A 25,317-nucleotide genomic window follows, 5' to 3' on the forward strand; every position below is an offset into this window, starting at 1 on the left:
TCCTCAAATGGCATGGTGTTATCATCAGTCAATGTTTGAATATCAGGACACAATAGATGACCATCGTCATCAGACATTGATAGCTCGAAATGGTCTGGATTCTGCTTATAAGATTTTGGCGGTGGGGAAAGTATCTGAGAGCTATTGGAACACGGTATTATATATCTAATCTAATATATAAAATTCTCGTGTCACAGTTTTTGTTGCCATACTCCTCCGAAACGGCTTGAGCGATTTTGATGAAATTTTTTGTGCTTATCCGGTATCTATGAGAATCGGCCAACATCTATTTTTCATCCCCCTAAATGTTAGGGGTAGTCCATCCCTAAATTTTTTTCTTTTATTTTTTAGACAAAATTTTTAATTTCTATTTTTTTATGATACAACATACAAAAATACATACAATCCTCAATTTTCACCCTTCTACGATCAACCCGTATTTTTTAATAGCCATTTTAGTAATTTAATCATTTTTACTCTCCGGTCGAAAACTGATCAATCGTCATTTAATTAGTTATCCCCGCCAGATGTCTACAGGTGTCACTTCTGACCCAGTAAACAGCACGGAGTAGGGATGAGAACGAAATTACTAGGAAATTATTTATATGGCAAAACAACGTTTGCCGGGTCAGCTAGTATATATATATATATATATAAGGAAATTTCCTTCGTGACCCCTCGGTCCATCTTGCCCCCTCCTCCCCAACGTGTCTTAGTAGGTACCACACAAAGCTATGAAAATATGTACACCTGTTGGTACAAAAATAGTGAAATATTGCCATTTTTCCTTTTATTAAATATTTTCAGCATTCTATACTCAATAATTTGATGAAACATTAGGATAACAAGTGAAAGTTTGGCAGGATCATAGCTTTTATGATATGAAAGTATCAGACGTCGGATACACGGATAAATATTCAAGAAAAATAGCGTATCTTTTCCGTAATTCTGAAGCGAAATGCGGTTGTCGGATATTTTACGGAACTGTCGCGGAATTTTTCCAGAATATTCCGTAATTTTTAACTGAATCGACCGTGAAAAATTACGATACTGTCGCGTAAAATTTCCCAGTCGATTCCATAATCGGGCATCGAACTTCGAGTTCCGTAACTTTTACGGAATATTTCTCGCGGTGTAGGCGCATTGTGTCGGGTGTTTGTTACAGAATTTATTGTTTTGTTGAAGTTTATGTTACTAATAGGTTAAATATATCTTTCTAAAGCCCCTGGGGGATGTCAGCACCACAACTAACTCACATCGTGGAGGTAGAAACCTTTTCATTTTTTAAATCGAGCTGGGGCGGATCCATTCAGAAGAATAGTACTAATCGAATGGAAGGAAATGAATGAAAAAAATAAATAAAAACGCGTAAAGTATCGGTCACATCACTTATGTCGAATAGCATCGGTCGTCTGCTTGTTTTTCACACGGAAAATACAAAACATTTACGCAATTTTTATTAAACTATTTCTCCCCCTAGAGTGACCCTTAAAACATACCGCATGTCTCCTGGAAATCCAATAAAGTTGTAACTCACAACCTGACAAAACTCCTCTCTATTCCTCTGTTATTTCTAGATCTTATTATTGTTTTCCAAGATAAGATTAGCTCTGGGAAATGAAAAATTGAAAAGAAATACGGCTTATCTTTCCTTTTATATTTTTTTACTCTTATTTCATTGGAATACGAAAAAAATTCAACCCGAGGGAGTAGAGAATGGAATAAAAGCATCATCAGCTCATATATGGCCACATTTTTTTTTGCTTCTTCTCAATAAGAAGTAAAAAATAGGATGGAAGTGGAATAGTGAAATTGAGCGAAAGAGTCGGAAGTAAGGGGGAGGGGGAAGCATCACAAGTTTTATTCGGGAATTGCAACAGAATTGTAAATGGGAAAGACGAAGGAAAAAAATATGCAGGGAATTGAAGAGGGAAAAAAATAAGTTCTGGATACTAGATTCTACCTTATTTTCCAAGCCAATATCCAGGTCACTCTCTAGTTTTCTACGCTTCATTTGGTCAGACGGTGTTACTTCCAATCTGATCGGAATATCCTTTTTTAATAAGGAAAATCCTCTTGAGTCCAACAGTAGAAAATTTTCAACAAAACCTTCAGAGTTGAATGGGTTCAACTCGGGGTAGTTTTACACCCTCCGACATCTGAAAATTTACCCGTATAATGGAACTAGTCGAGAGGGTAACAGGAAGCCCTTAAAAGAAAAATAAATTTTTGTAAAAAATGCGGAAAGAAAGAATTTTGTGGAGTGGTTGTTCCTTTCTATAGTACCTTAGAGTACACTCAGAAAAAAATATCATTTTGCCAATCACATTTGTTTCGGACAATTGAGTGCCAGCGATCAGAGGAATATTTGATTGGCAAAATTATATTTTCTCGCAGTGTAATTTTTATAACAAATATCTGTCTGTGCAGCAGTGTCTCGTCCAACTCCTCCAGACCATGATTTTCCTCCATGAAAAATTTCCCTTGTGATAGATGAATCATTAACTACTAAGTTTAATCCGCGGAACAATATTTTGGTGAAGAAATACATGATAAAGTGCAGGAAAATTTATTTGACAGGGGAGGTTAAGTGGATCACTTCGAGCGCAAGGATTTTCGATTTCTCTGTACATGAGTACCTGCATACCAATTTTGTTCACGATTTTCTTTTCGTATTTGTGGATTATAATCAGTTGGTGTTGGATGCCGAAAATGTGATTGAATAGTTATTTTTAATTCGATCTATTTGCGCTCCGAGCAAAAAAATCCTCATTTTTATTTATTGCGGATTCTTATCTTTAGACAAGTCATAGGGGATGAAAGGGATTTAAATGTAAATAACTAAAACAATATTTTAGTAATTGGTTTATTCCAAACTAACAATCAAATTAGCGTCCAATTACTACAATTCCAAATATAAGTTCTTTAAACCAGATTAATTTTGATTCGATGTTACTTTTTTTTTATTTGTTTAAACTGCTAGAAACTCGCACAGAGAGAAATTTTTTTTTTTAATTTCGGGCCCGTTCCGTAATCTGCCACACAAAACAGTATTCAGGGAACATTACGGAACATTCCGTATTTTTTCTGCAACGTTCTGGACGTTTTGGTGAAAGTTCACCCAAAAAGTGCGTAACTGTTCCGTAATTTTTACCGAATATTGCTTCGACTGGCAGATTTGGAACCGGCACGTCATTTTTAAAGAATTTTTCTCTCCGTCCAGATTTGGGTTATTTACACTATCGTTATTTCCCATTTCATGTACCTTTTTTAAATCGAAATATTAAGTATTTTGAATTTCTAAATTACAAAGTTTTAGATATTTACATTTTTTTTTTCGTAGTTCATGGCTTCAAGTGATTAAATTACGTTAAATTAGCTATTAATTCTGAGCGCTCCCAGTTCAATGTTATTTACAGCAATTAGTAGTTTTATTTTTAATTCGATTTTATGTATAATACTAGGACAAGACTGATTTCTTACTTTTGTTGATTTCCGGACAGCACCGATGGACATGTCAATTTTGTCTTGATGTGCTCTGTCACAATCAATCGAAATATGTTTACCCAATCTCGCTAAATTTTCCAGATATTCCCATTTTTTTGTTTTGTCCAAAAAAGATTGTTGATACGGCAAGGCTGCGCAAAATCCATTCATTAATTTGAAATTTGGCATAAAATTTCTTGTTTTTTTTTAAATTATTATTGAGGCTTTGACATTTCTCGTCTGTATTCAGGTGCCAGGAATTGGCCAGTAAAATTGGTCAGAGCTGGTTATGAATTAAAAAAAATTGGCAATCAGATTTTCACCGATTCAATTATTGGCATTGAACGAAGTACCGGAAACTTTATCATTTGCGGAGATGAAGGTGTCGTGAAAATTACCAAACTAATCCGTAAACGAGTCAATTTTCATACACGGAGAGAAAAATCTGTGAAATTTTATAGGGTGATTCCCATAAAAATTACTGTGATGCTATACAATCTCGGCGCAAACTACAAGCCGGAGAAAAATGACTGTCCCAACTAGTAAAGTTTCTTTATCAGCTTAGGAAAACTTCTATACAGGCCTCTTAACAAGTCAAAGTCTAATGGGCGACGACGAGATAGACGCTAAAGGGCTGATGCAATGGGTCCCGTTATGGCCTCCAACGTCGGTAATTATCGGCTATATTCGGCGCTCGTCGTTAACCAATCACAATGAGTTAAAGAAAAATTCCTGTGCGGCACAGTAAAAATGGAGGAGAGCACAATAAAATAAACTAATTACACTAATAAATTTTACAGTGCTGTTTTGTAAATTTTACGAAGCCACGTATCATTAATTCCAAAATTCTGAAACGGTTAGTAAATTTTCTGGTCTACGCTGGTCCGAGAAAAGTACGAATTATTAAAATTTAAAAGCAGATTCCAAAATTATGGTGATCTAATCATTTCTATGGAACTCGTACGTACGTGGAGACAAACATTCATGGAAAAATTATCCTACGGTTCAGAAAATTTTGTCAAGTACTTACGAAAAATTATCTATGCATTTAAAAAAAATAAACTATTGGAAAATTTTTTTCCATACGGGGGGATAAACTTTACCAAGCACTCCATAAATTTTACTGAGCGGTATGGTAATTCTTCGTGAAAGGCCAAAGCACAATCCTATTACCAAATGGTTGGGTAATTTCTGATGAATTTTTCACTCCGTGTAGTTTTTACATTTCGGGATGCGTAATTTTGTACGGATGGATAGCCTTACCCATCCCTATTTTTCGGATTATTTCAATCTCGGTCTCGATGGAAGTAAAGAACTGGGGAGTTTTTTTTACGAGACTTCCAGCTCTGACTCATAAATTTCATTGAAGTTGACGTCGCTCGCTGATTTCATTTGGAAACGTAATTTTTCAATTTCTTCTTTGGCACTTTTGTACTTTTTATCGAACATTTCTCGGATCTTATATATTTCTCTTCATTCTTGATAACAAAATTCCATAATTATTGAAACGATCATCGGAAGTTGAAATTTTAAGTAAAGCCGAGATGTGTGTGGATTATCAGACATTAAAATATTTAAGATATACATTTATATCTTCTTTTTATTTGTGCGAAACACTCAAGTGATAATTATAAATAAGTTTTCATTAATCTTACATTTTAAAACTGTAGAAGTTATTGTGTCATCGTTATAGAACTAAAAGGATTCAAGAAAACTGAGTGTCGTGTTGAGGTGATGAGCAAGTGCATTAGTGTATTAGTGACAGGACCTTTTAATTGACTTAAAATCGCTCATCACTGTATTCTTGTAATAACCTTAGCAATGATCTACACTGCAAGCTTACGCGTAGGTTCCCTCTGTACCTACAGATAAGGTCGCAAGGATATGTTACTAGTTAAACCAGCCGCAAGGTTTCCAAGGGGTACCAGTTCACCTATAGGTATTCTATCCTTTCGCTGCCTACGGCCTAGTTTAACTCGAGCAAGGTCTACTGAATATTTGGTGTGATAGTCAACTTAACATTGAAAATTTTTAAGTTTGAGCTTTCTTGCGGTTGTAAATCGCAAGTGTATTCCTTTGTGCGCCAACACTGTCTCCTGTGGTGCTACTAACGATGACACTGGAAGAAAAATAAAATTTTGCTAATCATATTTGTTTTGGACAAACAAATACTCGAAACTTTTATTGGAAAATCTGCTTTAAATTCTTGTTAAAAGAATATTTACTCGGCAAAATTATATTTTTCTCACAGTGGAGTGACTGACAAGAATAAACCAACACAATTCACTCGAATTGAATGTCACATACAATTGAGAAATATTTAATTGTCGAAAAAGTGATTGAACAGAACAATATTAAAACACAATGTCAGAAAAAAATGAATATCTAGTTAAAATTCGAGCTTAGGACTTGAGTCTTGATGTGTTATCTAGCAGAATGAGCCCTGAGGTCCTCGTTGAGACATGAAAATAAGAGCAGAAAGCAAAGGTCAAGATGACCTATTTGTTTCCAAATTCTGATTTATGAAAAGCTGTGAATAATTTTTTCTGGCATCAAGACTTTTTTGACATATTTACAGACATATGTCTTTTCTGCGAAAGATAGAAAATTAATTTTTTTTAACGGTTAGTTTCACAATTTTTAACGTTTAAGGTCGAACATAAGACAACGTTGCACCAAGCTGTATCCAGGTATCAATTTCTACCTCGGTCTCTGTATTATTCAAACAAACTACTCTATTTCTAATGGCATGCGCCATGTAAATCTCCCATACTGCGTGTGCGAAACTGTTGTATCTGAATATAAAAATGTGTGGGTGTGCAAAACTACCGGAGATAGTAACAATCGGAGGATATTCCTTTGTTCATTACTTCCTGCACTTCATCTGAATGTCGAACGTGAAGTACCGCGGGAAAAAGGGGGCATATAAGCTACCTCTTACCTCCCTTGAGCTTCCACTATTCTCCAATGCTGCTTTATGTCCCTCGAGTTTTATGAGACCACATAAATAACACGCGGAAAGACGTTCGTCATTTTCTCTTTATATATACTTTCTTTCCTTTTCCCTTTCTTTCATGGTTTCCACAAACTTTTGTTCCCCCGGTTTTTCTGTCTCTTGTTCGTTATTGCTTTTTACTCGCCGGTAATTTCGCACGATATTTCCGTCAGTGTTTTTACGATCGAAAACAGGAAATAAAATTGAGAAAAATAAATGTAACGTCTGAAAAGGTTTCAGTATATTTTTTTTATTTGAAAGTGTGTTGGCATCGATGTAATGAGCGAATGAAATTTTTTTGACGGGCTTTGGAATTTAATCCGAGAACGTATTTACCTTGGCATTGACGAGGACTCGGAAAGGGGAAAAAAGTCCTTTTGATGATACTGATTTTTTTTATAGGAAAGTTTGATAAATTGACCAGGACGAGGAACATTTTTATAGTTCTTGGGTAATAAAGGTGAGAGGAAACTCTCGAGATGTGCAAAAATCTTATGACACATGACGGTAACGATCACACTTAGAAAATGGGCTCGATTTTAGTGTCACGTGCAGCTCAGTTTATAAACTCTACAACGTGAGTTTTTCATCATGAAAACTTTTAAGGATCATTTCTCAGAATTTTCCTCGCACCTTCGAACTTGATGAAAATATATATTTTATTCGTTTTAATAGGTAAATTAATGCACATAGGTATGGAGGAAAAAATTCTCAAAAAATTACTAGACAAAAAATCCCTAACAATTGCCAAAAAAAAAAAATTCAAAAAATTAACCAAAAAAAAACTAGAAATTTACCAGGAAAAAAAGTGTCCATTCAGAAGCAAAAATTGAAAATGAACCTCATTTCCATTCTACCCCTCCCCCTTCCCCCCAAGGTTTCCGTTACTCATTCCATTCGACATATTTTTATATTATATTTTTTCTGGTAATTTTTAGGGAATTTTTTTTGAAGCATAATTCACAAGCGCTTTAATAATGTATTGTGCATCAAGGGCGGAAAATTATGTTTTTCCGGCGGAGGAGCACATGGTATTTGTCAACACATCTACAAAGGGAACTTTTTTGCTGTCTGAAGAGCGCGATGAAAGTCTGTACTTTCCAGCCGAGGCCGGGAAGTGTTCACCTTGCTGGGGCTCATCTCACGGGGCAAAATCCAAAATTCTCGAACGGGAGTGTTGAAAATTGATTATGCTGTATTATGGCACATATATCGCGATCCTAATCTGAGGTCGCTCGGTTAAATGTCGTTTTATCTCGGACCCAATACCCTAAAATAGTGTATGTCACGCGGCAATAAAAGCATCACCTTTATTTTTATGTTCCGGCCCTTCCTGCTCTTTTTAGCTGATGGGCCTTATCTAACCTTATGATTGTGGTTGTGGATCCTAGACTGCATTGTAGTCACTCTCCTATAGGACATGAAATGACGGAAAAACCATGTCAGTATGATGGTCCTTCTATTAGCAACCGCCCGCTCGCCGGCGCCCCTTGAAATTTCGGTCCCATGGGGAATCAGACTAACGACCTTTAGACCACTAGGTTCGTACCGATCCACGAGCTATCGACACCAATTTAAAAAGAAAAAAAAATTGACCACTGTCATTGTAAGGACTGGTCTTCGCATTTTTATCCCCTGATGGCTTAAATTTCCATTGCCTACGACGTCAATCAGGGTATCAATAGCAGCATTGGAAAATTATACTGAACCATAAGATCTCATTTGTAAATCTGGTTGTAATTCGATCCGTTGTAATTCAGTATGTGGACGAAGAAGGCCACACCAGATTTTGTTATTGACTATTGGAAATGGGATAGTTATAATAATGATTCTAAACGTGCGAGTGGTATTTATTGTCTAAAAGACTGAAGGGTCACAACACCCTGGACCTGATGACTCATGCACATTAACAATGGTTTCACTCATACACCTCTGTTTAGGCCCAAAAAAACTGAGCATACACATCATACCCCAAATTTCTTTGAATTCTCACCCATAAAAATGTTTTCCTAGCCTCAAATGTAAACTCTAATATTGAGCAATAAGACCCGAAAGTGTCTATAAGATCGTACTCCTTCGACAAAATCACGTGACAAATTAGTACCGTGCTAGATGATGAAGTTGAGAATTTACAGAATCTTTAGCGTTTCTTCTCTTCTATTTTTATAATTATTGCGCGGAGAGAAATTCTCGACAAAACTTATAGTAAAAAATATAATGCTATATCAAAATAAAATATCAAGGGATTTCCGGAAAATTTTCATAGAAATTCTGAAAAAAATTGTGTTCAAGAGAAATTTATGAAATTAATTCTGAGCCACTACTTTGCGCCTCTTTTCCGACACTAGAATAACTGAAAATATTCAACATTCATCAACAGACAATTATTTATAAGTAACGCCCCCTTTCGTGGCTTTCCAAAAGGGAAGTTTAGCAGTTACGCCCATTTGGCTGTACAGCGACGATATACAACTGTCAGCCGCCATAACTCATGTATTTACCTGTAGGATGTCACCCTAATTGCAAGGATCACGAATCAGAGCACGCCAATATCCCCAAAACATAATTAATGTCCTGAAGGGAATCCTCGACAGTGGGTTGTGTACCTCGATCTACACGACTACTGAAAGGTCAATCTCCACTTTGACTCACCACTAAACGCACCATAGAATGGAATGGACCAACTTCGTCGCCATTTTCGTCTCCCAAAACCTGTCCTTTGCTTTATCCCTAGGACACCACGATTATCCCTTGTAAAACCGTCTTATCACGGTTCACAATGTAGTTGTCCCGCATTTTGACGTAAGACATGTGCTTGGGGTCGTTGGACACACACGAATCTGATCATGTTTTGCAACTATTGTCGCCCTCCGGATGAATGTTAGCTGCTAGTTCTTGAGCTGAAAACATTGGACGGAAATTGTGTTGTTAGCAGAGTAAACCTATTGGTTTTACATGTATAAACAAAAAAGGTCGTGTTGTGTAGATTAAATTTTCGCCATTTTCTGATGATTTTTTTTGGTATAGTCCTGATGAGCAGAGCATTAGCATTAAAAAGTTTATCAGAATATTTTTGATTTCCTGTCAGACCTGAGATATATTTTTTCGGCGATTATAATTTGCAGGTGGAAAAAATCTAAATCCGAATCATGATGGTACACGGAGAGACAAACTCTTTAATAATTACGGGCCTGTTCCCTCATCTGCCAGTTGAAAGAGTATTCAGTAAAAATTATGAAACATTTACACATTTTTTCTCTGATCGTTCCATATTTTTTCTGGAACGTTTCGGATTTTTTCCTGAAAGTTCATAAAAAAAGTGCGTAACTGTTCCATAATTTTTATTGAATATTGTTTTAACTGGTTGATTACGGAACAGGTATGTAATTGGTGAAGAATTTCTCTCTCCGTGTAATAAACCTGCGATTGTTTTTACAATTATAAATTTTACTCATAAAAGTGAACAAATACAAGGAGAGAAAAGTATAAAAATTGTGCTGGGCACTGGAACGGAAGCGCAAAATGCTCGAATACTCGAATGTGTTCTAGTCACACATAAAAATTCCTATCAATATCATAAACTCTGTGATACACTTTGTAATTAACGATGTGGGCCTTCATAACCTTTATGAAACAGCATTATAAAATTTCAAAGTATCATTTTTTATTTCCGTTTAAATGAAAAATTAATTGATGTCCTGTAAAAATTTATATATAATTCACTTTATTTTCTTGTGTTTTCCTTCATTGTTTACTGTGCGACACAACAATTTTTCGTTAACTCATTGTGATTGGTTCACGACAAGCGCCGAATATATCCGATTATCGCCGACGTTGAAATCCGTCATGGAACCTGTTACATCAGCTGTTTAGGGCCCATCTCCTCGTCACCCATTAGACTCTGAATTACGAGGTCGATATAGAAATTTTCCTGAGCCGATAAAGCAATAATTTTTCCCATGCCTGCAGTTCACGCCGAAGTTGTAAGGCAGCATAGTAATTTTCATCGTAATCATGCCATGAAAATTCTCTGATTTTTCCCTTCATCGATCGGCACACTTTTCATCCTCTGAATCCCCACTTCGAATACAGACAACATTTTCATCCAGAATGACTGGACTATTTGTCATCCCTACACTTCCCGAAAAAATACTACCCACTAAAGTGTTTTTTTAATTACGCATTATTGTTTTTATTACTCACAAAAAGGACAATTCACCATGAATGTCATAAAATTTAATTTCCTTCCCTCAACTTTCTCCCCAGAGAACACTGGAAAATTAATAAACCATCGTAATCTATTTGTCCCCTCAAATTGATGACGTGAATAAATTAAACGACGCTTAAACATAATTGTGGTGATGTAAAATTATAATAATAAAATATACAGAGACGAGTAGATTGTGTCTTACATGGCTGTTTGTACAAGTGCTTCGATTATTTATGGCAGTTGTCGAGACTTCCGCATCTCAGAGGCTAGGAAGCAAAGTTTTCTCGAGGAACTTGGGGTTCTTACCCAAGAAGAGCACCAACAGTGCGTGGGGGGAGGGGGGGTAGATATGGAGGAGTGAGGAATTTCGTCTGACTCTGAATGCACGTGAAAGCATCTCGGGTGTACTACATTTGCAGTAACGGGACTTATCTACTACGAGGAGTTTCCCGGGACTTTGAAAATTCTCAGCTGATTCTATTTTACATGGAACATATTTGTGAGTTTATTTTCCAATTCGGTGGACCACATATAAAGTTTTCAAGGAATCCGCAGAGGGATTATCTACTCAAGTTGCTAATATGGAGGGAAAATATTCAAAGATCGCATTTATCAGAGAGGGTGTGGTATATAAATATGATAAAGGAATCACGGAATTTATTGTTGGAATTAGAAGAAAAAATTTAGGGAATAATTTGTCGAATAGGTAATTTGATTTTCATTATATTCATCTATTTTAAAATAATGGTATAAAGTTTTTTGTTACCGATTTATTTTCCGAATGTAGAATCCGACTTTTGTTAGAATATAACAGAAAATTCAGTTAAAATATTATGGATTGAGAAATTATTATGTAAATTATGAAAAAAAATATAGTATTCTACATTCATTGTTTTCGATATAAGATAATTTTGATAATAGTTTCTAAATCTGATATGTTTTTCTTCTTTTTACGAACTGAGGTTTACGAATGACTAGTTTTTAATTCGTTTATCCGGCTTTCCGAATCATTTAGCGACGAGTAAAAGTAGATAATTGAATAATAACAATAATAATAATAATGATTTATCAGAAGATGATGATAATAACAATAATATAATGATTTATCAGAAGATACTTTTAAGATTTTTTTTTTCTCAATCAAAATTCGAAAAAAAAAAGAATCGACGTTTCCTGACGTTTTTCCCTTATAACATATTTGACACTACGGTGACGTTTTCAATTCTCATTTCTTTCATTACAAAACTATTGAATTGTCTCTGCAGTGTGATTACAAGATTACGACAAATTTTTAAATTAATTATCTAAAGTTTTATTTTATCAATAAAAATGGAGGGAAATGCAAATGTCAACGAAGCCTGGCCCCGTTGTCAATGCTTGACAATTCCTACCGGGGAAGTGGGGGTTGGCGTGCGTAAAATGTCACTTTACACACAGTCCGTCGAAAAAATTGTAATAACGCATGTGCAAGACATTTCTCAGGGTCCGAACTAACTCGCGTATTTACTGAAAGTCTACACAAAGTTAATCCTCTTCCTCTACTAACACATTCTAGTCCGATAGCTAAAAATTTTTCAAATCAACTTCTATCAATTAACGAAGGACGTTCGACATGATGACAAACTCAATTAATCTAAAACTCACTCGTACCATTCAAGTACATCGAACTAATGTTAAAATCTACACTAGTCACGTATCTGTTAGTGCAGCCGTGACCAGTTGGAATTCCAGTAGTAAAGGACGTCGCGGTGGCCGCTATGCACCACTGTATATTTTTCACTCGCGTGTGACCGAATGCGAGACACGTAACACTGAGGTCACCGACATACACAACCCATGAACAGAGACTAATATAAAATGTCTATTTCCCACTGAAAGACAATTTTCGAAAAAATGTGTTGTTTTTTTTTCGATTTGATTTATATTGTAAATAAATATCTCCTGCTATTTAATTGGACGTCTCGATCTTTATTATCAGTTTTCACACGAAGAGAAAAGTCACCGAAAAATTACGGTGCCGGCACTGGAATCGAAGTGGAAAATGCCAGAATACTGCATTGTGTTTTATTAACACATAATAATTCCCATAAATACCATAAATTTTTCTATACATTTGTAATTAATTATATGTGGCTTCATAAAATTTACGAAACCACACCCGAAAATTTGAAGGTCTGTCATTTTTCATTTGAGATTAAATGAAAAATTGATTGACATTCTTAAAAAAATTCTCTATCGATTAGTTCATTTTATTGTGTATTCCTTCATTTTTTATTGTGCCACACATCGACTTTTCGTTAACTCGTTGTGATTGGTTAACGAGGAGGGCCGGATATACCCGATAGAACCTGTTACATCAGCTGTTTAGCGTCCACTTCGTGGTCAGCCATTAGACTTTGAATGTTTACGAGGCCGATATGGAAATTTGACTACGCCGCATAGTAATTTTTCTCAGGCCTGCAATTTGCAGTGAGATAGTAAAGCAGCACAGTAATTTTGATTGGAATCACACGATAGAAATTCTGAATTTTTTTTTTCCGTGTAACATTCATTTTCCAGTCAAAGACTCGATATATTGTTGATCCGATTTGGTTTACTCGAGAGACCGTTCGAGAGTGGCCCTAGTCCTCGGTTCGTTCACGGTGAGAGCCCTTGGTCTGCCCAAAGACAAGGCCCTTCTGTCTATTGAGTTGGTCCTCGTGTTGGGCTGTTGATCATAAACAACAGCTCGAGTATTTCCGTTATTCTCTCAAACGTTTGCACCAGGTCGATTGTTCGAATTAATATCAGAAATATTTCCAACATTTATTACTATTTTATTTCTACCAAAGTTTAAACGTTTTGTATTTTTTTATCTCATCAGTTAGATTTGGGGCATTAAAAAATATTTCCAACCCTCAGGCATTTGCGTTTTATTCCACATGAAATATCGTTTGGGAGAGCCGAACACGCGGAATCATTCATGGGTGAAAATGTTGCTGATAATGGGATTAAATTCCGGGGTTTAATTAATTGATTCGCGTGATACATTCTGTGGGCATTTGTTCTGTGTTTTGGATGAGCGATGAATAGTGGAAGGGGGAGAGAGAAGGAATGTTTAATGCATATGTACATAACTCACGGATTGCAAGAAGGCCCGTAAACGATCGGGTGAACCAAGTCAGGGGTGAGGTCACGTGATAATTTGTTGGACGTTGATTGACATTCGCAGGAGGAAAATAAAACTAGACTGAGAATGCCGAAATGAAATTGATTGGCGTCGATTATTTGTTTTTTATTTAAAAAACGAAAACATTAGCAATTGTCATATGTTATCGGATCAGCACCTGATCGACTGTCAAGTCTGAGTTGATCTGAGCTCGATCAGCACCTGAACTAAATTTCCACTCTCTCTGACGCCCTTCTGGAAACAGACTTGGGCATACCTTGGCCTAATCCTGGTCCAAGTCTGGTCTAATTGTTAATTCCTACCTAGATAACCTTTTCACACCGACTGTCGCCTGATAAGAGCCTTAACACACTAACACATTCTGAATTCTCAACCCAATCCGTTAAATATACCTTGACACGTTATTCAAAATTCGAGATATTGAGCTATTAACGCAACCACAATCAGCTTAATTAAATACCGAATGAAGCTAATTAGCCGTGATTTTATTCATAGTAATGAGTATAGATAAAACCGAGGATAAAACTGACTCGAGTGATTGGGATGAATTTTCATTGGTCTAATGAGGTAGTTGAGAGAGTGTAATTGGGATCTCCAATTAAGAAGTTTGTTAGGAAAAAAACTGGTACCCGATGAATTGAATACAAAGGCGTGGAATGACGTGGGGCAGGGGTCGAGGCGGGTGGGAGGGGGTGAGCGTACCACATCGAACGTCGGATGACAAATAATCCTTTTTCAAGGCTACAACCAGTAAAGCGGGCTCATCCCCCGTTTCTAGCGAACCTCTATCAACAGCATGACTTAGCAAACTTCTGCGAATCAAATTTCTCGGTTCGACGCGTTCAACAAGATCGAGAGCGAAATTTCCGTAACCCCTTTCCTCATTCCAAGGTCCTTGGAATTTCTCCAAGGGTATTTGCATTCCTTTGAACAGTTGAAGTATTTCACATTCTTCATCTTACATACGGATAAATCGATAGATGAGGGGATGAGTTGATGAAGAAGTCGAGGGGGCGATATTGATCTCAAAGTGGATTGGAGTTTTTATAGCGGGTGCGCTGCGCACTAGCCAGACTCTGGGGAATTGATTCTTCAATCAATTTTTCAAACTCAATTCATTCTAAACTTAGAAATCGATCAGTAATTTTTACTTCTGAAATGTGTGAAGGGGTATTTTTAGGTGGAAATATAAAATGTTCATTTTCTGAAAGCTAATTTAAAGGAGATGGAAAAAATCTAATGAACGTTGATGGAAAGTAAAAGGATTCAGAACGGGAACGATGAGACATAATAGGTGATCAAGTAGATGGAGTGAGGATATCACAAATTGATTCAATGGTAGCCAGGTTTCACTGTCATTGCTGAGGGTAGCTTGAGGTTGAGGGCGAAACCTGTCTGTCTCCTCTCGCAATAGAATTTTCACTCAAATTTGGGAGAATTGAGACGTCCAAGCTGCGGTGATTTCCCTCGGTTAGTGATTTATTTTGGGTTTTAAATAAATAATAATAATTCAATGAGTCACTCAATAACTGTCATATTTGGAAAAAATTATTTTTGCCAAATATGCATTTCCTTCGGAGAAGTATTAATTTTTTCAAATTGTATTTCTCCAGTCGGATTACTGCTAACGGCGACCAAGTTAGGTTTCAATTATGATAATCATATTACTCTAGATGATGAACATTTGTACGCGATCTTGAATAAACCCCATTGATAATCAATTACTTTTTCTAAATTTGTAATTTTATTTTTATTCTATTTTCCATTTTTGGAAAATATTTTTAAAAAATCCTCTTCCGAGCGTATCTCTAAACAAAAATTGTTCCTCGAAAACTTTTCAAGGACATTTTTTTTGGAGATCGAGGGCGGTTTTCGAAAAATCTTTTGCTGATCCTACTTCTCAACTCTGAGTGATTTTAAGGTAATGATTTTCAGATCATTTTACGTCACAATATTCATTTGATTTTTATATTCATATGTTCATTCCAGAAGCAATGGAAATGTAATGGTCACCTTTCAATTCACATACTTCTAACAATTTATTGAACGAAAAATTGTCGAAGAGAAGATAAATGTCAATCACAAAGCTTTATTGTGATTTGAATTCCGTGTTTATTCTGATTTTTCTCGCATCACGTTGTGCCGCTTCTTCATCCGCTTTACTTGTTTTTACGCTGTCATCACACATCACGTACCTTCCGTAACTCTAGAACGAATGGGGCTTATGGGATTCTTTGGTAACATGCACAAAAATGCATAGAAGTACTCGGAAGCTAGAAGCATAAGTAAATTCCTGGGATGTCATGCAATGGGACAAATCGCCTGCTGTGTCCGGATGCGGCTGTGTGAGGCCGCTGTTGAATAAGAATTTGTAGGCACGTATATGGTGTGATATGGAATTCAACGGATGGCATTTTTCCCCCAAAAAAAAACGTTTTCCGTTAACGTTTTTCGTTACAGCCAGACAGAACAATATTTTTGCCAAATATCTATTTACAGGGGAGGATTTATTTTTTCAATTTTTTATTTCTGAAATCGTGCGATTCCCTGACAATTCTGACTAGGTTTTAATTGCGTCAATTAGATTGTTCTAGAATATGATTATGTTGACTACAACCTGAGTGAACTCCTGCAATAATTATGAGTATTATATAATTCATAGAAACTCTTTCTTCAAGACAATCAGAAATTTAGAATAATTAAATAATTATTAATGGAGTTCATTGAAGGTCACGCACAAAATACTCATCCTCTAGAGTGATACGATTATCATAATTTGAAATCAACTCGATTCCCCTTGATTAGACCGAAGGAATACAATTTTGAAAAAATTAATGCTTCTTGCAAGTAAATTGATATTTGGGAGAAATATATTTTTTTCTCAGTTTACCGATCGATTTTGCATGGGGTACCGGAAAAAAAGAATGTAATTGAATTTAGTATATATGTTATAATTAAAATAAGTATATTCGGTATATTTTATATACCGAATTCTTGTATACTCGATTTTAGGAGACAATACTGAGGAAAAAAATAATTTTTGCACGAAACAATTGTCTTCTGTGTTTGAATTCAATCGTTCAGAACAGCTCACCTTCAGTATATGTCCTCAATGCTTTAAAAACGACCGCGAAATGGCTCCATTGGCTTTTATCTCCTGATGACCACAGGAATCCTAACCGATCATTACGTGTTCCTCCTCCCCCATGTTTTGAGTAACACTATTTCACGATAATATCGTTACTTTTAAGTTTGTTTGATAAACCAGTGAATTGGGTGAAATAGTTCGTACTAGTTAGTAATAGAATAATTAGAAATTTACGATGCAGAGTTATTTTGAAAATGCTAAATGTAAAGGAGTCGTCAAAGAGTAAACCAACAAAAAAACTGCGAGTCTACTAAATTATTGAAATTTTGGCTTTTCTATAAAAGGTTGAGTGCATAGATTAATGATAAATGCTTCTGTGTTACTTGATCTATTCGTAGTTGATAATAAAATATTGTAAAAATCAATTGTTCATCGATGTTACCATTGAAAAAACAATTTATTTGCGATACTTATTTTAATTTCTATTTTCTTTCTGTGTATATTTTTCAACTCTACTCCGTACTTAGTATAATTCATATTAAACAATTCTGTTATCAAATCGAAGAATTGTGCACTCCCCATTACTGAATATATGAAGTGCATGTTTTCTTCTCAGTATGAAAAAGTATATAATTTTCATTATTTCTTAAACGCTTTGAATTTACCAGTTTATCATCTGGACCATTGAATTTAGCCAAATTATTTGAGCTGAATATCGGAAATTGAGGTAGAAACAATTAAAATGGAACCCATAGTTGTCCTCTGCTTTAAATTTCCTATTAAATTCAATGACCGAATTTTCCAATATACATTTTACCTCGTATCGTGCTCTGTACAACTTAGGGGGGATATGGAATTTTAATTTTATTGTTTTATCTACTTTTCATTAATTACCACTGGAATAAACGAGAATTAAAATTAAAATTCATTTAAAATCATTGTGACTGCATGAAGAAACACTAGGGATGGGTTGCCTACTCTTCTTTATTGTTGGTCGCTCGCTGTCTTTACTCTTTACCCTTTACTGTAATTTTAGTAGATAGTTCTGTATTAGATGAAACTCCATAGCATCAATTCACTTTTGGATTTTCGAATTCATGGCGCACGAACCGTGCTTTTCCTTCAATTATTTTTCCCATTATACAGAACCCTTTTTGTCGCTTTTCTGTCGTATTTCCATTTATTTTTCAAGAATCTTCAGGGCAAATCCCTACACAGACCTTTTTCTTGGCGCATTTTTGACAAAAAAAAAATTTTCTTTCCAGCAGATTCCATAGATTTTTTCAAATTAAAAAAAAGTTTTTATATTTCGTGCACTTTGTTTTTTAAAATTGAATTTAGAATTTAATTGAATAGAGTTGATGTTCCATTTTCAGTTCTTTGAGTGTTCACCACACATTCAAATTCATTGTTGACAGTACTTCAATGTCGTACGTTCATTTTTAAGGCTCCCATTCAGGTGGGTCAGTGCTGCCAATGCTACCAATTGATTCTGACAATTTTATGATGTGAAAGGGTGAAAATGTGAATATGGGACCGTTGCTGTGCGCGCATTTTCTTGCCGATCGATCCGAAATATGTAAAACATGTACCATTGAAAAGATCATAGACGATTTATATACTATAACTCAGGACAATATTCTAATTCATTGTCCCCGGTCGAGATAATTATTAAAAATAATTTAAAGGTAGTGGAGGGGGTAGAAGTGTCATGTATACCCGATAGCCCTCGGCCTAAGTGGGTCAGCTTAGGGCTGAACATTTCCAGTCAAAACTTTGCCTTCGCCAATGTCGTATCAAGCACCTCGACTTAAATCCCTTTTCCATGTTTCCATCCACTTAAATTTTTTCAGTTACATCCACAATCACTACCCCAACATCACTTATGTAATTTTAACTGAATATCACTCCGTGTGACCCCATCAATTCCCAAAATCTGTATCATAACAATATTCTATATTCGCCCACAGTATTTATCCCTCAAATTACCGCTCGTATCGTAAAATATTCCAGTCTCCAGCTCCACAAATTTAGTGATTACCATTTTCCGTACCAGGAATTCTCACATTTCCGCTGTCGAAAATGCCCGAAGCTCTGAAACTCAAGCATTGACTCCCACTCTCTCCATTGATCCCCGAAAAGCTTCTTCCAGTAGAAAATAGTGCCATAAACAAGAAGAAAAAAAAAGTCTAATAGAAACTACAGTTCGTTCCGCTCTATCACGAAATCCCCGAAAGTGGAAGAGAATTCTAGATTGTTCGAAATTATTTCAAAACTTCTACTCTTACCTTTTGTGATTCAGATATATTCCTAAGCGTCTTTGAAATTACAAAGTGCAGTCTGACATTAATGCAGTACTTTTAGGTAACTAATTGTTACTCGGAAGATATGCACAGTTGCAGAATCTAGAATTGGAGGGTTGTTAACATGTAATCAGTGAATGGGAAAATTTTCTTCAACTCTCTGAGGTGCAAATAACTGTTATTAAGAGGATAAAGCAATTGTTCAACCTACGCTGAGTCTATGAATGAACTGGAGCCACTGGTTTCATACAAACTATTTCATAATTATCTTTGAAACGACTAGATTAGCGTAACGTTCCAAGGGAGACTTTTTCAGAAAATATACGGGAGGAGGGGGGGGGGGGTACTTCTGATTATTCTGGATGTAGGCTCAACATAATTTACACGAAAAAAAAACAATTATTCTATGTGAAATATTCATTTACTTGAGAGAAGTATTAATTTTTTCAAAATTTTATTTCTTCGATCTAATTACTCTTAAGGAGACCTATATTAGGTTTAAATTATGATCGTCATATGACTAGAGGATGCGTATTTTGTAGGTGACCTTGAATAAATTCCCTTAATAATCGTCTCGTTTCTCTAAATTTATGATTTCCCTGAGGGAAAAATTTTGCGGGAATATTTAATGCTCCTAATTATTGCAAAGAGCCCCCTCAAGGTTATAATGAACGTGATCATATTCTAGAACAATATAGTTGACACCAATCAAACCTAATCTAATCTATCAGGGAATTACTCGAGTGCATATATGAAGAACTAAAAAAATAAATACTTCCCTGAAGTAAATACATATTCAGCAAAAGTCCAAATCAGCAAATAATATAATTTATAATTTATAATAAAAAAAACGCAAAATGTTTTTTTTTTATAATTTGTTCAGCAAATTTTTTTTCTCAGCGTATCGATATTTAAATAATATAATTTCTTACATCGTTATCACAGCTGTGTCATCTGATTGACTACAAAAAGTTTACGTACACGTAACTTCTCAACAATAACATAATTTCTCAAATCTAGGACATAACAAAATATCTGTTTTTTGTTTCAGCATCAGGTTCAGGATCGGTAATAGGTCGTGACCCATTGCCTCCCCGTGCAGTCAGCACTTCGCAACTGTCTCAAACCCCTCTCACCCAGCCACCGGCATCGGTATCGACCCTCCCCTTACCGCGTGCCAATGGACGCCAGCAGATCTCCGGAGGACTTCCGGTTCATCAGTCGACCCCCCAACCAACATCAGTGCGACTTCCTGCAACCGGTGGTAACGACAGTGATTCATCAATTTGTCGTGACACCAGCATCGCCGACGTTAGGCCATCATCCTCGATGTAAACATCAATTACAACATTCATCAGTCAATATTTTGATCGAGTGGAAATTTTCATTAATCGATCTGTTACATTTTCAGGGTGAACAATGAGACAGCGAGAATATCATCCCCCAGTGATACGGCCCAGCGTCTGGTCAGCCCAGCGAGAAACCTACGCGTTGTATCGCCAATCGATCATCGAGTATCAAGCCCAAGCGATAGCGAGAGACACATGCACAGCCCCAGTGAGTCTCAAATACCTATTGTATTATTTATCGTGTGAATAATATTGGTAATTCCGTGCGTTGCGTATGCAGAGAGAGATATTTCATAAAAAATACGGGAGATGAAACCCTAAAACCCTAATTACCTTTCCCCATGGCGGGAGGGAGGGGGGGGGATTTTTTAATAAAAATTATCTAACACTGACAGATAGAATCGGTCCATGTTAACGAGGTGCAAGAGTTGTTATCGAATAGAGTTATTAAATTACAACAACTCGATAGTCGTTAATAATTACCGGACGATTCATTTTAGCAGTGGCATGTTCAGCCAAATGAACGATTCGGTAACTGAATGAAGTTTCTGTGTGGTTAGGTGGCTCGAACAATGAGCTGATTCTTTTATGATTAATGGGGAATTAATAATGAATTTTGGGTTGAAGAGGTTTCAACTTTCAGGGAATAAAGAATGACGATAGAACGAAGGAAAATGTAGTAATTTATGTGACTAGATGGAAGATACGGCGTTCTTGAATTATCGAATTTCGCGATTCGATTCTTTTTTAATTGATTTGTAAAAATAATTGATGTTTGTGAACGTCATATTCGGTTGAACCTTTGGAGTGCATGACGCCCGCCTTCTATACAGGATACAACTACTCCCTCCATTACCTCTAAATGATTTTTAATAATTTTCGGGGGCAGGGGATAATGAATTAGAATATTGTTATTAGTTACACTATATAAATTGCTTATGCGCTTTTCAATGATACATGTTTCATATTTTTCGGATCGATAGTTGAGAAAATACGCGCATAGTAACGGTTCCATATTCAGATTCTCACGATTTCACATCATAAAATTGTCAGAATCAATTGGTGGCGTTGGCAGCACTAACCCACCCGAATGGAAGCCTCAAATGTATGTACGACATTAAAGGTGAATGTGGTGTGAACACTCAAAGAAGTAAAATAGAAAATCAACTATTCAATTGAATTCTAAATTCAATTTAGAAAAACAAATTCATGGAATACAAACACTTTTTTTAATTTTCAAAAAATCTATGGAATCTGCTGAAAACAACAACAATACATTTTTGTAAAAAATCGGCCAAGGAAGTTCTGTGTAGTGACTTGCTCTAAAAATTTTTGTAAATCTTATGTATGAAAGCACCAGCACATAAATTAAGTTAGCCACCTAAGACATTTGGTAACTTCATGCGTAAGACTTTTTCCTCATTGATCAATGTATTCGAGGTGTCAAACAACAGTTCTGTATGATGAAAAAAATAGTTGAAGGAACACCGAGGTTGTTAGTGGATTATTAACAAAAATTCATTTTTGTATTTTTCAGCAGATAAAATATGGTTGACTCACGTATATTTTTTTCGTATACGGACATCTAACAAGAAATTATTTTCTTGCCTCGTAGACAGTACGTTATCAAATGACAGGTGCAATGAATCCTCTTAATAAATTCTCCCTTTATCCCTGGAATACGTGCAATTAACAAATTGAAATCACTTGAAATGGTCTTAAATCCCCGAAATAACAAAAAAACTCCCTTAAAATTCCCTAAAATCGATTAAACTATCGATCGCTGATTCACGTCATTTATAAAATTATGGCACTTCGATTTTCCTCTCTATATTGAAAAACAAAACGTCGGACAACGTTCGTCTGCCAGATTTTTCTGTCTCATGGTAACGTTAAATGAAAATTTTCTCTTAAAATGCATGAAGTTCTGGTATGAATATGGTTTTAACCAGTAAACACGTAAAATGCGCATTCCTATAGGATTGCAGTGGAGCGTACACCTGAACCTCGAGGGCCCTGGGGGAGGGACAATACCGCTGACCTGGTTTTCTCTACAATTATGAACTTTTTACATTTTTTTCCTTTTCATTAAAATATACAATTTAATGGAATGGTGGCCAATATTTTTTTGAATATTATAGAAAAAGTTCCCTCCATCTACCACTCTAACTATGAAAATAAGGGACAAAATGATGGCTTTAGTTGAAAAGTTGATTCGAAATTTTGGCGTCATCTATAAGAGGTTGAGTGCGCATAGTAATGATGAACATTTCTGTGTTACTTGATCGATTGATAGTACATAATAAAATGGGGTGAAAATCATTTGCTTATCGATTGCCATTAAAATTCATACATTCTTGGAAACAGTGTAGAATATGTTTGATTTCAGTATTTTTGCTTCCGAATGGAGGCTGTTTAATCATCTGATTTGTCAATTTTCTAATTATGTTTGGAAATCATGTAGAATGGTTTGAAACGTAAAAATACAAAATTTGAGGATCATGTGTGAAGGTCAACATGCGCATGGATAACTTAGCCTAATATTTCAGAAAATTAAAGGAATAAATTGCTAAAGTTATTCCGAGAGAGATCAAATTCTGCCAAATCGCAGTTATTACTATGAACTAAATCTGTGATAAAATTCAGAACGATTGGTCTAGCGGTTTTTCAGAAATTTCGTTCTGAACTGGTTTTTGTAAATATTTCAAAAACTATCTAATCGATTTCAATGTATACCTCTCAAAATATTCATCTTCATGCCCTCTATCTCAGTCAATTAAAATATGTGGACCCGTTCGGAATAAGTTCCGGAGATATTCAAATTTTTCTGTTTTGTCAAAAAAAAGTTTTTTAGCATAGTAATGTTGCGAAAAATTCATTCATCAATTTGAAATTTGGCATAAGATTTCTTCATACCCATCAGTTCGATGCCCTCTCTTTCCATATTTTAAGAAATATAAACCATAATAAACTTATAATCCCTTCAAAATGACTGTGAAAGCAAAATTGAATCATCAAACACTCCCAACGCTCACGATCCCGTAACTTATGATGATTTTTCAATTTCTCTCGTCCGATGTACAATCCTCTTTTTTCATGGTATGAGTAAAACTCTTTTAGCTTAAGAACACTAAATTTACTCCCATATTTCAAGATGTGGATAACTTCTAAGCGCAATTTTTCCACATCACGGAACGTAGATACGTTGAGATCAGTTAGATGATCCACAGAGATAGTCAAGGAGTTTAAAGGTAACTGAATAATTCATCGTTCTGGCTCTGGCGTAGAGGGTAAAAGCCTTTAGCCATTCATAGATAGATTCAGGTACTCCCCGTTGAATTTGCCTCAGTCGGAATATTCGCATTCCATCCCGAATTGCAATCCAGCGAAACAGTGGGCAGAGGGTGCGCGTCGAACCAGGGAAACATACTGGACTCACTGGGATTTCCTCGGAACTGTAATCATATATCATGTGATTGTGAATCCATGTACGAGGGGATTATTACATATTCTATGGTTTTTGGTATCGATCGGGTCTGTATTTCCTCGGTCATTAAAATTTATCATTCACTAAAATGTTGAAACTGCTGAACATGCATTCTAGCAATATGGATTTCCACTGCAAATCTATTAGAGATGGATTGATCTTGAAAACTATTGTTGGTGGTTTTGAAATAGTAATAATTATAATTATTTTTTTCATTCCAATTTCAACCAATCAAATGGTGGCATTTCCCCTCACGTGGTACAAGTAAAACGGTTTTACTTTGGATATTCTTCGGATATTTCCCTGTTTGTTGCTAAGTAATAAAAATATCCGATAAACAATTTGTAGGCGTTTCAAACCTCAAAACTGTCTTTAGAAAAAATCACGTTCAAAGACTTTACCTCGACGTGAGCAGATTTGGAGGAGAATCGTCTGATATTATTGATCAAAAAATTTGAAAAAATATTCCTAATAATACGGTGAAGACAAAAACCACAATTTGGAAACAATTCTCTGCGTTTTGTGCAGACAGAAAATATACGCTGGAAGCCACAACTACCAGTGAAAAACCATACCATATGACGTGAAATACCACACATTTAATTGCTTGAAATTGGAATGACAAAAATAATCCAGCCAAATGCCCCTCGACTTTCAAAATTAATGGGATATTTCCCTCCAGTTTCCCTGCGTAGCACCGATCGGGATAAGTTTTACATAATTGTTGTCACGTGTATTTTTTTTTTAATCTGTGAAAAGAAAAAATTCTCATGAATGAGGAAAATCATTTATCCCGGTCATCTGAGAAATGTAATATATTTTCTTCACTTCACTAACTAAATTAATTTCCAGAAATCCCGAAATCAATCTTTTTCACGTTTTCTTCTCCTGACTTACTAAATTAATTCCCAGAAAATCGATAAATCAATCTTTTTTTCTTTTTTCAGGTGAGAGATTAATGACGAGTCCCGTAAGCATCCGAGAAATGAACGGAGACGCAGCAGTTCATCGTCAAATACCGCGAGTGGTCCAGGGTCGAGAGAGTACTACCGAACTGCTTCAGAAAAGGGTAATTAAGAAATCAATACAAATTATTTTAATACGAGAAAATGAGTAAAACCAGTCACAATCGATTCGGAGATCAATTAGATATTCCCTTCGTCGATGACATATTAATATTTTCTAGAAAAACACTCGAAGCCCTCCATCCACTGTTGCAATTCAAATGAG

At 35.7% G+C, this 25,317-nt stretch overlaps 1 protein-coding gene and 1 long non-coding RNA gene across 7 annotated transcripts in view; one reads left to right on the forward strand and one right to left on the reverse strand.

The window, feature by feature from the left end:
* Positions 1–25,317, forward strand: part of Kmr (kramer) — a 278,588-nt gene that overhangs the window by 215,623 nt on the left and 37,648 nt on the right. For all 6 annotated transcript variants that reach the window (XM_064125086.1, XM_064125071.1, XM_064125078.1 and 3 more), the window contains 3 exons: positions 20,303–20,582; positions 20,663–20,808; positions 25,035–25,156. In XM_064125086.1, coding sequence (XP_063981156.1) covers positions 20,303–20,582; positions 20,663–20,808; positions 25,035–25,156 — 548 coding nt within the window. The remainder of the gene's footprint in view (positions 1–20,302; positions 20,583–20,662; positions 20,809–25,034; positions 25,157–25,317) is intronic.
* LOC135164631 (uncharacterized) lies at positions 1,234–12,557 on the reverse strand. The gene is made up of 3 exons (XR_010299349.1): positions 12,342–12,557; positions 9,134–9,381; positions 1,234–2,209 (listed from the first exon to the last, which is right to left on the reverse strand). It is a non-coding gene; the product is annotated as an uncharacterized LOC135164631 (long non-coding RNA).

This window comes from Diachasmimorpha longicaudata, chromosome 1 (assembly GCF_034640455.1).
Source record: "Diachasmimorpha longicaudata isolate KC_UGA_2023 chromosome 1, iyDiaLong2, whole genome shotgun sequence".
Classification (NCBI taxonomy): Eukaryota; Metazoa; Arthropoda; class Insecta; order Hymenoptera; family Braconidae; genus Diachasmimorpha; species Diachasmimorpha longicaudata.